The sequence below is a fragment of the Orbicella faveolata genome, unplaced genomic scaffold (genome assembly GCF_042242905.1).
Source record: "Orbicella faveolata isolate gen_17 unplaced genomic scaffold, um_ofav_v1 contig_26, whole genome shotgun sequence".
In the NCBI taxonomy this organism is placed as follows: domain Eukaryota; kingdom Metazoa; phylum Cnidaria; class Anthozoa; order Scleractinia; family Merulinidae; genus Orbicella; species Orbicella faveolata.
Genome location: NW_028301554.1, coordinates 9,120,718 through 9,134,196, shown reverse-complemented (window position 1 = coordinate 9,134,196; position 13,479 = coordinate 9,120,718). Strand labels below are relative to the sequence as shown.

General features: G+C 39.6%; 1 protein-coding gene across 6 annotated transcripts in view; it reads left to right on the top strand.

Moving 5' to 3' along the window:
• Nucleotides 1–13,479, top strand: part of LOC110048057 (uncharacterized) — a 61,270-nt gene that overhangs the window by 44,455 nt on the left and 3,336 nt on the right. For 4 of the 6 annotated variants that reach the window (XM_089295550.1, XM_089295554.1, XM_089295553.1 and 1 more), the window contains 11 exons: nt 348–578; nt 1,489–1,642; nt 4,204–4,391; nt 6,168–6,378; nt 7,370–7,581; nt 8,310–8,494; nt 8,829–8,927; nt 9,364–9,462; nt 10,035–10,199; nt 10,858–11,319; nt 11,547–11,758. In XM_089295550.1, coding sequence (XP_089151676.1) covers nt 348–578; nt 1,489–1,642; nt 4,204–4,391; nt 6,168–6,378; nt 7,370–7,581; nt 8,310–8,494; nt 8,829–8,927; nt 9,364–9,462; nt 10,035–10,199; nt 10,858–11,319; nt 11,547–11,758 — 2,218 coding nt within the window. The remainder of the gene's footprint in view (nt 1–347; nt 579–1,488; nt 1,643–4,203; nt 4,392–6,167; nt 6,379–7,369; nt 7,582–8,309; nt 8,495–8,828; nt 8,928–9,363; nt 9,463–10,034; nt 10,200–10,857; nt 11,320–11,546; nt 11,759–13,479) is intronic. The other 2 variants (XM_089295551.1, XM_089295552.1) reach the window with 2 other exon arrangements.

Below are 13,479 nucleotides of genomic sequence, written 5' to 3'. Positions count from 1 at the left end.
CTGTGAGAGTAGACGGATTTCGTAAATTCTGTTGTCTCACGTCGTCCGAAAATAGGTCTGCACGTACGTTCGCACGCTAAAAGTGACATGCAGTATCTTTTTAATGCCATTAAAGGCAATGTCTTGGCCACCTTTTAGAATTCTCTCATGGGTTGTTTTGAGCACGCACCTTGACCTTACTCCACAAATATTTATGCACGTGTGCATCATTGTGTCAACTAAAACCACGTTTTGACGTAATCTGTGCCTCTATTACAGCAAGATGTGATTTGTTTAAAATTGATGTAAGCAAGTATGGTCAGTCAGTAAACATTAAGGGTAAAAGGCTTTTATTTCTAACCGATTAGTTCCACCAACGGTAACATTCCCAGCTGCTCTGTTAGCAATACAAGGAGACATGTTGTCATGTTCAGCCAGAGGAACTCCTCCCATATACACAGCACTGATAAGGGACTCTACAGTACTGGTGAATACAACAGACACCGCAACCATCCGTCTGGACAAGGATGGAAACTACACCTGCCAGGCCATCAACCAGTATGGAACAGATGTGATAGAACTCCAAGTCAATTTCACAAGTAAGAGTTTTTTCTAGCCTAATCTCTCTTCTCTTGTCAAATAAAGTACAATGCTTGAGAGTCAGTCCCAGGTAAACTTCCGGAAAACGCCCTGTGATGGCCCTCTGGGTCCGATGCGCTAAGCCCCTGTACTGCTAAAACCGACGGGTTGGGAGCTATAACTTAAAGTGAAGCTTCATGCTGTCCATATTGTTATCAAAGAGTTCTTTCTGACTATTCGTTGGCCATAGCATCTCATGATTTAACTGACATCTTATGCAGTGATCGCACTTAAGGACATATCTTGAATGCCCTCAATCCTGACCATAACGTTTGAGACACTGTTATTTTTCCATAAAAACCAGAATCCAATATACTCCCCATTCCCATCTGGACAATGCTGGGAGTCAGGAGTCAATGACTTGTAGAAATGGCCAAATAATTACTTCTAAAAGAGATTTTATAAAATAACTGAGATAAATGAGCGTATGTAAACACGGTTTCTCATCACGTTTTAGATTCGCACGTAAACACTTAGGGAGTTGAAAGAATTCTCAGCAGTTTTGCAAACCCTCAACCTGCGTGTTGGGTTTGAGTAACTATCTGGAATTCTCTCGGCCCCTCATGTGTCTAGATGAGGCTAAACACGGGAAAAGTAGTTAATTGCTAAATCTAAAGCTCGATATCCAAACTCTGAAGACATCCATGAGAACAGTTTTATCCCATTCTATACTCAACTTTATTATATTACAATCGAATAAAGTAAACATGAATTCTCATCCTTCAAGTCATATCAAGTTTGGTTTAAATTAAGCTGGGAGATTTTTTTGCTAGGTCTTTGTTAATAACTGTCCATTCCCCTAAAATGTCAGTTAAAATGTGCGTTTTGTAACGTTGAAGAAACATACGAAAACCGTCTTTGTATTAACAGAATATGGCCCAGAGATCGGCTTTCTGACCAGTGAAGGATATCCTGTCAGCTACCCAAGGAATACGGACAATGTATCCACATATCCTATTCCAGAAGGCTGGTCGATGAACATTTACTTTCAGGATTTTGATGTGGAAGAAAGTAAACATTGCCTGTAAGTAATATAGCTGTAATGATTGAGTATATCAGCTACATTTATCTAATGTGGAGTAGAGTCATGTGATGGCGTTACTGTTCGGATGAATTTCTATCTATTCTGGATCTATGCATTTGTCTAATTGGAACATAGCCTTATCAGCTTTTTTGAGCTTTATTTGTGAATACTCTGTTTTTAGTGAATCTAAGTCCCTTTTCGATGGTCCCAATTATGTATATTGGTAATAAGATTTTAGAAGTCTACTTGAATGGGGGACCGGAAATGTTTCTCTTGATCTGATAAACACTAAGTTCATTAATTTGCAGTACTCTTCCCCCCCCCCCCCCCCCCCGGGACAAAAGGCGGACATTTGCTCCAGGGGTTGGCGCATATGAAATATTACTCCTGCTCGGGGGCTGTGCTAAATTAAAGTATAATCACAGGTGGCCCAAGATTCCAAATGAGCGTCCCTGTACATACAGTAGTACTCAGGTTATGCAACAGTCCAAATTCAATGATTTGTTCCAGACTTGGTTCTCGGGAGGTTTCTAAGCTGATTTACTGCAAGTTAGGAGGTTTTAGCTTCACTGCTTTGTCCTCTATATATATTCTAAAAATCACCTAAATTGCAATAAATCGGCCTGGAAACCTCAAGGGAACTAAGGAAACACACACCTGAAGCAAGGCAAGGTTACCTTTATTCATACTTCTTCGTATTTTTTTAGGCTTAAGAATATAACCATTTTTCCAAACCAAATCCTTAAATTTCGACTATTGCGTAACTTGAGCACTACTGTATGTACAGGGGCTTGATCACCTCGTTGTATAATAATAATTTGCGAATGCATCCCTGTATTTCTAGGTTATCTTTTCCATTTCTAAACTGTTTTTGTTTCAAAATTTGATCATTCCATTTCGTTGTTGTGAAGATCGCTTCCGGGAGGGGTGGGGGTGGGGGTAGGGGTAGGGGTTCTTTACAAAGTTTTATACGGGGAGGCTCCGCCCCGAGGTCCAACCCCTTACAGTTTTGTATACCATTTTGACAGAAAAGGTACTCCTTTCGTATACTTTTAATTGAAAAAAGGTACCCCTTTCTTATGCTTTCATAACTGGACCGTATTCTGAATAAATCGCCAAAAAAGGAAATCTTGTCATTTTCATATAGTGCGAAGCCGGCGTTTTAGTTAAATTCCTCTGGTTTGAAGAGCGTTTTGGAAGAGAACCGTTTTCGTGACGGATTAGTGTAAACGGTAGGCCTAACCACAGAAATACAGCTACGCTTTCAAATTTCACCGGCGTGGTGTGGACGAGACCTTAAAGAACTAAACGAAAAAAAGTGATTCAGCTTTAATGGACGCCATTTTCGTGTTGAGTATTAAACTTTGAGGGTGTAAAATTCGCCAGGTGTTTTGTTCGCAAGTCTTAAGTTTCGCTATTTTTGTCAATTCTCGAAAAAGCAGAAATACAGGCGTGTTTAAATAAGTACGAATAGTTCTTTTCACGTGTGATCTCTAAATTTTCCTTGTAGCAGGTAGATCGGTTTAACTGTTAGCTGAGAATCGGATTGACCTTTTTTTCAACTTATTGCTTAGATCTGGGATCTGCGAAATTTTCTGTTTGGCAAAAACAGAAAACTGATAACTGAGATCCAACTCCCCCAGACACTCTACTTAGACTGAGTCGATTGTCTATACAAAAGCATATGTGGACTGTCCAAACTTTGGTACAATTTTGTACATGTAAGCATACCTTCTTTAAGGCTTAGTGCTATAGTGTCTTTCTGGAAACAGTCAGCTGCACGTTTTGTATTATGTATAGTTACCTCTTTTCTGCTGGCTCAACAGATAATTTGGGCAGATATTTTTCGAGTTGCGTAGTATTTGAGAGCAACGACTGGAGTAAAATGTCCACTCATATTACCTGTCAAGCCAGGGAATAAGGGATGTCATTTTCGACTGCTTCCCTGCATTTGTAGGTTATGATTTTCTTTTATTTTAAACTGTTTTTGGTTCAAAAATTAGTCATGACAATTCCTCTCATGCTCGAACACATCATTTTGTTGGGAGAGCACTCAAGAAGCTACAATCGGCGACATAATTAGTTGACACATTGTCTTTCAATAGTACTTTTAGTGCACCAAGTAACACGATTCTTTTTAACGCACAGTAAACTGTGGAAACGACCTCGCTCCCCCATTCAATGTTGCTTGTTTGTAGCTCAAGATCACAGCAGTTACCACAGAACACTGTTTGGGGCTGAGGGGGGTTGAAAGGACAAGCTAGGAGAGCAAAAAGAGATCACAGTGACGAAATAGGGGGTTAAAAGGGTAAATGTGTCAACAATTTTGTCGCCGATTGTAGTTGCCCTAGCTGTGCTGTCCCTCAAGCAACTCTTATGCTTCTTCCCGCGTGCATCATAATTCGATAATGAACGCTAAAGCATGGAAATTCTTAATGCCAGGTAGTATCAGGAGCCATGGTAGTATGTAGTTTTTAATTATATATCTGATTTTTGGATTGCTTACGAGTATCACAAGTTTTAGTGGTTTGGTGCGAAACATCATTTGCTTTTCTTTGTAGCAAAGACTTTTTGAGAATCAACGGCGGGATGGGCAAAGTACTTGGTGTGTATTGTGGTGACAAGACCGATGAAAATCTTCTTGTGACTGGAGACAAAGTGGAAATAATATTTCATTCAGACGGAGAGACTGAGCAAAGAGGATATCTGCTAAATTTCACTCTGGTTTTATTGCCCTCGGTTTCAAATGGTAAGTGGGACCATAAAGAAGCTGATGAAACTTGAAGAGTACACCAAGTTCATCTCCCACTTAAATAATTTCTAACATTTCATTTAAAGTTGACAGTTAATTATGATAATACGTACGCAGCTTGTTTCGTCCCGGCCAAGGGACTCATTAGACTCATTAGAGACCTTTCTGCTTGGCAAACTCGTTGGGCATCACACCCAAATTCCCGTTCGCTAACAAAATGATGACAGCAATCTCGCCCTATATCCCTAAAGGATTCCTGACCGCTTTTCATTTCCAAGAGAAAAACTGGACAACGAGTTTTCTGCAAAACTAAGAGCAATAGTGTGGTAAGAGACAATGCCTCTTGAGCATGATAATTTTCAATAGGCCGTAATGAACGTAAACATTGACATGAACATTTGGCGTCTTTAGCCACAAGTTCGTGGATATATTTTCTTTAACCCTATCCAGACCGCGCTTTTGGGATTTTTAAGGTCTTCTGGTGACTGGAAACCAAGTCAACCAACTAGGTTGAACAAAGAGGATATCGGTTAGTCTTCACTCTGGTTTCACCAACCTCGGTTCCACCAGCCTTGTTTTTTTTTACTCAGGTGAGACGATAAAGAAGCTGATTAAGCTTATCGAGTTCACCAGGTTTATCTCCCTCCTCAAGGAGTTTAAGGTCTGGATCAAAGACCTTCGCTGGTTAAAATAATTTACTAGATATATCTCCAAAGACACAATTGACAATGGAATCAAATTTAGCACACAGTCAGGTTTTAACGTCCTTAGCATTTTGAGGTAGATTAAGTACCTCTGACGGGTCACGTGAGATGTCACGTGACATTTAACAGAAAATAACAAATATCTGACCAATTGGTAGCGGTTTTTAGCAAATCATTTAACAAAAACGAGTTTTAGATGCAGTTCAATTATTTCCATCCTCTCACGTTTGGAATGACCATCCAAGTTTTTGTGGAAAAAGGTTGTAGGGTCAAAGGTCATTTTTTTCGAGAAAACTCGACTTTTGATCATCTATATTTTCTAAAAACGAAATCAAGGAAGATCATTCCAAACGTAGCAAGGTAGATAATTTTAATTTGCTTAGAAAATGCTCATTTATTGATCAATACGTGTCAAATTCGCCACCAATTCGCCGATTTATTAAATTTTAATAAAATGATAACATTTAAAAGAACGTTTAAAAGGTCATGAACTCATGGCGTCTGAAGCCACAGGCTCGCAGACCGGGCTAATGGACTTTTTGAGGTCTTCTTTGACCGATGGGGGATCGGGGGAAAGGGGTAGGGGCTTCTGAGGCCAGCACTCCGTTACTCTTGGAGTATTAAATTCATTACTGACCGTAAATCTTGTACGTTTTATAACACATCCCAAACTTTCTTCTACGAGGTCCTTGTCATAGAATGGATCTCCCATCTTGGATTTCACGACGTTTTACAAAACGCTAGAAAATTGCGAAAATTTGCTTGCAATATTTTCTCTTTTTTTACAGTCTATATCTTTCCATGCCTTTCATTTGAACGGTACTAGTAGTCTCAATTATCATGAACTGTGGACAGCTGCAAGCGCAATGTAAATATTAAAGCAAAACAGGACGACACGCTTTTTCATTTAGTAAAAAAAGAAAAATTCAATTTTGCAAATTGGAGTTGTGACTTCATCCAATTTTGGCAGCCTTCGGAATGTTGATCATCCAGTTATTTCCAATGTAGTCCTCAAACATTATTTAAACTCCCAGCCTCCTTAAGATAGAAATTTGTTATCTTTTTTCAGTGCCTGCCGAAAGGAATTCTGGTCAACCAACACAAGAAACCGCTGGTCAACCAACGCAAGAAACCGCTGGTCAACCAACACCAGAAACCGCGATCTCCAATGAACGGATGATTTACATCGCATGTGGTATCGCCTTTATTCTGTTGCTGGTGCTATGTTTTATTCTAGGTTTCTGGTGCCACAGACGGTCTCGTCACAAGCGAATCAAAAGGTTATTCACTGTTGTTGTTACCTCGTACTTAAGATGAAACATGATAAATTCGTTGGTTATTGCAAAAGTGGGACAATTAACAGGAGAGATTCTGAATGTTATAGCATTTTACAGCTAAAAGCTGCATCTATAAGTTAATTACAGTTAAGTTAATTGCCTCTTTTTTGCTTAAATTTATTCACCTAACAGCAAAGAAAACCTTACTATTATAAATTGACCCTACATACAACATATGCGTATCACAAGACAAACATAGTTTAACTTTGAAATATGATGTTCAGACAAGAAATTGGATGTGAAATGATTTGGCAAAATGATGGGAGGCGCAGTGGCCCACTGGTTAGTTGGGGAGCAGTGGGGAGCGTTCCTTGCCCCTTGGGAGGAGGGTAAACAATCGCACTCCCAAAACGGCTGAAAATTGAGCCTATGTGGTACGGGAAAGCCAGAGAACAATCGTTCACTCCTCGCACCAAGCCCCTCTCTCCTTTAGTTCGCCATTTTTTGTGCTCCACCATTTGCTGTACCCCAACTACCTACCCAAGCGCGTTGGACCCGGGATCTGCTGGCGGTCCATGTTGGTAGGTTGGCTGGGGTGACTGCGTTATTTTCCTGGGTAAGAAATTTATTTGGGAATCTCTCAAGCTCGGGATATTCTAAAATGGATGACGCTAAAGTACCAGGTCAACCCGAGGAAATGTGCGGAGGTAGCCTGCAATGGACTAGCATGTTATCTAGAGGAAATAACAATAACTCTCCCTCGGAAGCCGGGATAGCTTTGATGGTATATGCTTAACTGCAGTCTTAACCATTGCAGAACTTGGTATCCAACTTGGAACTTATTGACAGAATGCAAAATGGCTGAGTTTCATCGCCAAGCTCTAAGATATTCATCTTTTAAGCAGCAAGATTTAAGTAAACTAATAGCCTACTGTGCTATACTACTTGATAACAACTCTTTTTGTGTATAAACTATTTTACCATCTGTCCACAGATCAGCTCGTTCAGCTCGCGAAATTATCTCTCTTGACAAGTGGGAACTTCTTCCCGAGGAAATAAAATACGAAGAGGAGCTGGGTCGAGGAGCATTTGGTGTGGTTTACAAAGCAACTCTAAAGAGACGAGTTGGAATAGAAGTGTTTGATACTGAAAAAACACTGAAGCCTGAGGAGCCATGCCAGCTGGTCGCAGTCAAAGAACTGCAAGGTAATTGCAATCATCGTGCAAAATCATGTATAAAAGGGCGAATCATTACACAACTTGCTAATTGTGTAGGTCCAGTGTCTTTAAAATACACCTGAAAGAGATTTAAATTCTCGGGGATATGCAAAATACTTAAAGGAGTTATGTCACGGTATTTTGAGTTATTTTGGCCACATACAAAATTACTTTTAAATGCTAGGAAACCTGAAAATAACAGTTTAATAACAGAGAAAAACACCAAAGAGATAATGATTAACCATAGAGGAACAAGGATGGCTAAGGATGGAGAAAGTTAACATGGATTACAAACGACGAATCTGAAAAATTGAGGCAAAACTTCTCAATATGCGCAAACGGTGACTGAGCTCCTTTAACCCTTAACAGATCGGTCGCATTCGGTCTTTTGCAATCAGATCGCAAGTTGTATCTCCCCAGTCTTAAGCTTAAGGTGACATTACGAACGACACAACTGAGCCATTTCCCTTTATAGTGTGGATATCATTGAAAACTATATAATCATCTGTCGCCTTGTTTTTCTCTTTTCATGTCCCATTATCCCTAAATTGGAGAGCAGGTAGTCCTGAGCACGAAACGCAATCCAGTTTCTTGTCGGAATGCACTCCAACCATGACTGAAACAAAGCCTAATAGATGGCTGATTGATTCTTGAATCTGGTTTTAAAATCTTATATTCGTAGCAAATAGGAATTTAACTACATCATTTGTGTCTAGATGATCCGAGCGAAGAACAAAAAGAAGAGTTCTTGCAGGAAATAGAACAGATGAAGCTGTTGGGTGCACACCAGAATATTGTATCCCTGGTTGGTTGTTGCACTTTGCAGGAACACAAGTTCCTGGTGATAGAGTACGTTCCGTTTGGTGATCTGTTGCAGTGGTTACGACGCAGGAGGCGATCGGTAAGACGTTTCCCAAAGGAATATTTAATCAATTTGATGTTACCCCAAGTGTTCTGTAGTAATGGATTTAAAAGTAGGGTAGTGGTGTAGTCCTTCACGAGGCAGTTCGTGCTAATTATACGGGGCTCTTGCAAATCTATCAAAGCTCATAGTTTAACATGCAGCTATAGGATTTTCAATGGCTAGATGTCTCCCAAGTAGGCTGTGTTGGGTTCTAAATATAACAAGATTTCCAGTTGATAATGTTCAGCCCTCGTCTTGAAACTTAATCACTTCCACATTTAGACCAATCGTGGTAGTTATTTATGACCTAATTGTGTTCATTGTATTCTAGATCAATCAAAACCAAGGCACTGGGGGTAACGAGGAGAAGAAATGTTACGACGACAAGGAAATATTCAATGCTCAAAAAGAAATGAGCGACTGCAGCCAAGTAGGTGCCTTACATTAAACCCTATTCTAATCAGATATGTTTAGGGTTTCAAGAACATGAGTGGTGTGATGGAGTGGTGACTAAAAGTTCTGAGGCCTTTGACTCCACCAGTATGTAACTTGAGGGATGGGGAATGTTTTATAGTGTATCGTGTGTATCTGCCATCAAATATTTGAGGCTTAATAGAAAATAACCTGTCAATTGATATGTCACACAGCTGACTGTCGGGGTGTATTGATCGGTGAGCAGGGGGTTAGTAGGAGAATTGGTGGTGGGATGGATGAAGGATGGAAGGAAGGAAGGAAGGAAGGAATGGTGAATGGACGGATGGACAAATGATTGAACAGATTAAATGAACGAACAAACGAATGGGTGAGTGTATGAATAAAAATATAAATGAGGATTAAAATATTAACTTTTAATGCATATTTAACAGGGAAAGCTAGACCTTCAGGATCAAAATTGGGCCTTGGCTATTCCTGGCGGTTTCCAAGTTAACAAAGAAATCGCCATGTCCTCTGGACAGCTTTCTCAGGTAAGAAACAGCTTGAATACTACTTTAGTTACTTTCGTTATAATGTTATCAGGCAAATATTCTCTTCAAATTTGTTTTGGAAAAATGGTGTGGGCCTGACGTCAAAATTTCAATAGGAAAGTTTGAAAAAGTATTAAATTTTCGTTCCTCGTGAAAAGAAAAGTTGACAGATGTAAGAAAAATATTAAAACGTGATCAGTTTAACTGCATTTAAATAGCAGGATGGAAGTATGGATAAATAGCCGAGACATATCCCATAAAGGGAGGAACTAGAGCGTTTCGATGGTACTTTAAAATCCCGGAGATGAAGGAGCTATCTCCCTCTAGTCCCTCTGCTCTCACAAAAATTTACCCAGTCTTTGAACTCCCCCTTTACCTCACCCTCCCCTCCTTCCAACGATCTAGTCCGATATAACATTTCAGCTCTGACGTCTCCATGGATGGTAAGGTTTTAAAATGTCTCCCGCCTCTCGATTATCACTCCCATTTTTTTTTTGTTAAAAAAGGGAGATTTTGCAAAATATTGACCTACCGTGAAATAAGGGTATTAAAATACGTGTATTTCACGATAGGTCAATATTCTTGCCATTCAGGAAAAAGAAGATGATACTCAGGATGGGATCGATCAAGATCAACCATGGCTAGAGCAAACTTTGCTGATGATGGAATCCACTCCGTCACGAGATAACAGAGATATCATCATTGATGTAACCCTTTTCGCTGAGAATCTTGCTACAGTAAGTAATGGACAAGCGGAAGTGTTCGCTTTTCTATTGCTTATTTTCATGGCAGTTTTAGCTCTTAAAACTGCATTTGAGAAGATTATAACAAAGAATTACACGACAAATTCATTGATCTATGCGCAAATTGTTATTGTTTGGATTAGTATGTATCTGCAAACGTACATGTACTTATGTATGGTAATGAAAGTTAAATGATGTGTAAAGTATCCACGAATGTTTATTTCATTGGTGGTCATGTGCCAAATATGATGAGATCAGGTAGGTCAACATAGCCAAACTGGCAGTAAAAATCAAAATTATTAGATATATTCTAAAAAGTATTACGAGTATGATGAAGTATTAAAAATGCTAAAGCTAAAGCAGAAGTGGAAGAAATGTAAAAAACCAAACATTGATACCAAAATCAAAACTGAAAAGAAAAACAACAACTTCGACATATTACTACAAATGTTTTCCAATCAAGATAAGAAAAACTCACTAACAACTCACCAAAAACTCACGCTACATTAGGTTTGAAATAAGCGCCACATTTTCTATCCTTCCCTCTCTTCCCAAAATATCAAAAACGTAATAATTTACAAACGCTTAGTTTACTACCATTACTTGCTAGGTTATGTTATGTTTTTTTCTTTTTCTTGCCTTATTTATTCAGGAAAACAGCAATGATTCACTGGATCAGGAAATCATTGAACTGATGCCGATATCATCGACATCACAGGAAAACAGCAACGCTGGTGTCATATTCAAATCAACAGAAAATATCGGTGATGATGACGACGACAAAGCGGAAGGAAACAATGCTTTTCTGAACCGGGAAAAAATAGAAGTGCTATCAGTGCCAACGACATCACAGGGAAAAGACAACGCTTCCGTTGTACTGATATCAACTGAAAATATTGATGATGATGACGCCGACCCTGACGAAGGCAAATGTAACGATTTTCTGGAGCAGAAAAGCATGGAAGAGATGTCGATGCCATCGACATCACAGGGCAACAGCAACGATGCGGCCACATTGATATCGACTGAAAATATTGATGATAACGACGAAGAAGCAGACGGCTTTACCACTCAAAAGCTGTTTTCTTTTGCTTGGCAAATAGCAAAGGGAATGGTAGGTATTAGTATAGCCAGTTCGAAATGAGATAAAGTATAAAAATACTTTCTAGTTGCGACTCTCGACCTCCACAAGAAAAGTTTTGTAAACAAATCATCTCAAACTGAGATGGGTCTTGCATGCCTCGTTTATTGGTAATCTCAAACAAAGTTTTAATACGTGATTCACAAAAAAACAAAAAAAGAATCATAATCTTTAATCATAATTCTTTCAAAATTTTTTAGAATCATCTCGCAGAGAAAGGCTTCATTCATCGTGACCTTGCAGCTCGTAATATTCTGGTTGGCAGTGATAACCGAGTCAAAGTGTCAGACTTTGGATTGATGCGAGAAATCTACGAGGACGTGTACAATGGAAAGAACACAAAGAAGCTTCCTGTGAAATGGATGGCCCCAGAATCAATTAATGACAGCATTTACACCATCAAGAGTGATGTGTAAGGGGTCTGCTAAATCTGCGAGCCACGGTGCGAGCCATGCGAGCCATGCGAGTCATGCGAGCCATTTTTGCGAGTATTTTCTTTTTCTTCGATCGGTCTGGGAGGTCGTCGATCATTTCACAAAGAAACATCTAGCGCCTGACTATCACTAAATTAAACTACCGCTATAAACCGCCCGCTCGTCATCTTGAAAGCGGAGATGACCCTGGGGACGAGTATAAACGGTACAACCTCGCTCCTAGGGTACTCTCTCTTTCCCTTTCCCTACAAAAGTGCCTAAATTTGAAATATTCCCAGAAAAAGTCCTAATCTCGCTTGGGTTGCCAGAACTATTGTTAGTGCGTCAAATATGAAAAATGCTCTAAACATCTGTACATCGTGCCAAGTCTTGTGTCATAGTAATGGCTGCCCTGAGTTGGACGAATTTTTTTCTTTGTTTCATATTTTTGTTATGTGTAGAACGTAGAACGTAGTTTCTGTTTCTGAGATTTCAGCCGTGAATTTGATCGTTGGGTGAAAACTGTTTGCCGTTAGAAGGAAATCTCTTATGTTGTCTTTACTTGTGTTCCACATAGATATGACGTCATCGATGAATCTTTTCCAAAAGAAGGGTTTCGTGTTGCTTTGTCTGAGTATTTCTATTTCTATTTTGGTCATAAATATGTTAGCCAAAGCTACGGCCATTTTCGTTCTCATGGCTGTTCCATGAGTTTGGAGGTAATCTTTTCCACTGAATTGGTACGAGTTTTCTTGTAAAATCAGAGTGAGCATTTCTCTTAAATACCTAGGAATTGGAGGGTTCTCGTGATAAAACTATTCGTGTGCTTCGCATACTGTGGTAATATCCTCTTCCTGTGGTATGTTTGTGTAGAGGCTGGTGACGTCCATTGAGACAAGAATGGTGTTCTTAGGCAGTTTAGTCTTCTCGATGAAGTTAAGAAAGTCTGCTGTATCTTTAAGATACGAGGCTTGTCTTTGTGCTATCGGCTGAAGGTGGTCAGCAAAAGATGAGATCCTTTCTGTAGGGCCGTCACACCCTGATATAATAGGTCTACCGACAGGTGTCGGTTTGTGAATCTTTGTAAGTGTGTAAAACATTGGTATTTGTGGAGGGTTGGGCGTAAGGGAGAGCCATTTCGCCGTCATTTCGTCTATGTGGCCTTCTTGAAGTAGTGATCGAATCAATCGATGAACTTTTTTGGCTGTGGTGTCAACCATAGGTTTGTCGAAGGGTCGGTATGTATATCATCAAGTTGGACTTGACCCTTGTTGAATTTATCTGTTCTGTTCATTATGACAATTGTGGTACCCTTATCGGCTTTCCGTGCATTGTGAGACATTTGTAGCTATTTGATTTTTTCAGCTTGGCTTCTGATTGGCCAATTCAAAAAACGTCTTGGTGACGGTTTGTGTAGTCGCTGCAAGAATTTAATACATGTATTGCAATCTTTTTCATCTTGTTCCGTTGCTCTTGTTCTTGTTCTGATTGGCTAATTCAAAAAAATGTCCTTAGTGACGGTTTGTGTAGTCGCTGCAAAAATTTAGTATTGCGATCTTATTCATCTTGTTCCGTTGCTTTTGGTCTTGTTCTCATGCGAATATAAATGTAACATAAAAATTCTTAACATTTGTACTGTGGCTCGCATGGCTCGCATGACTCGCATGACTCGCATGGCTCGCCCCTTGGCTCGCATGGCTCGCTGGCTGGCAGGTTTATA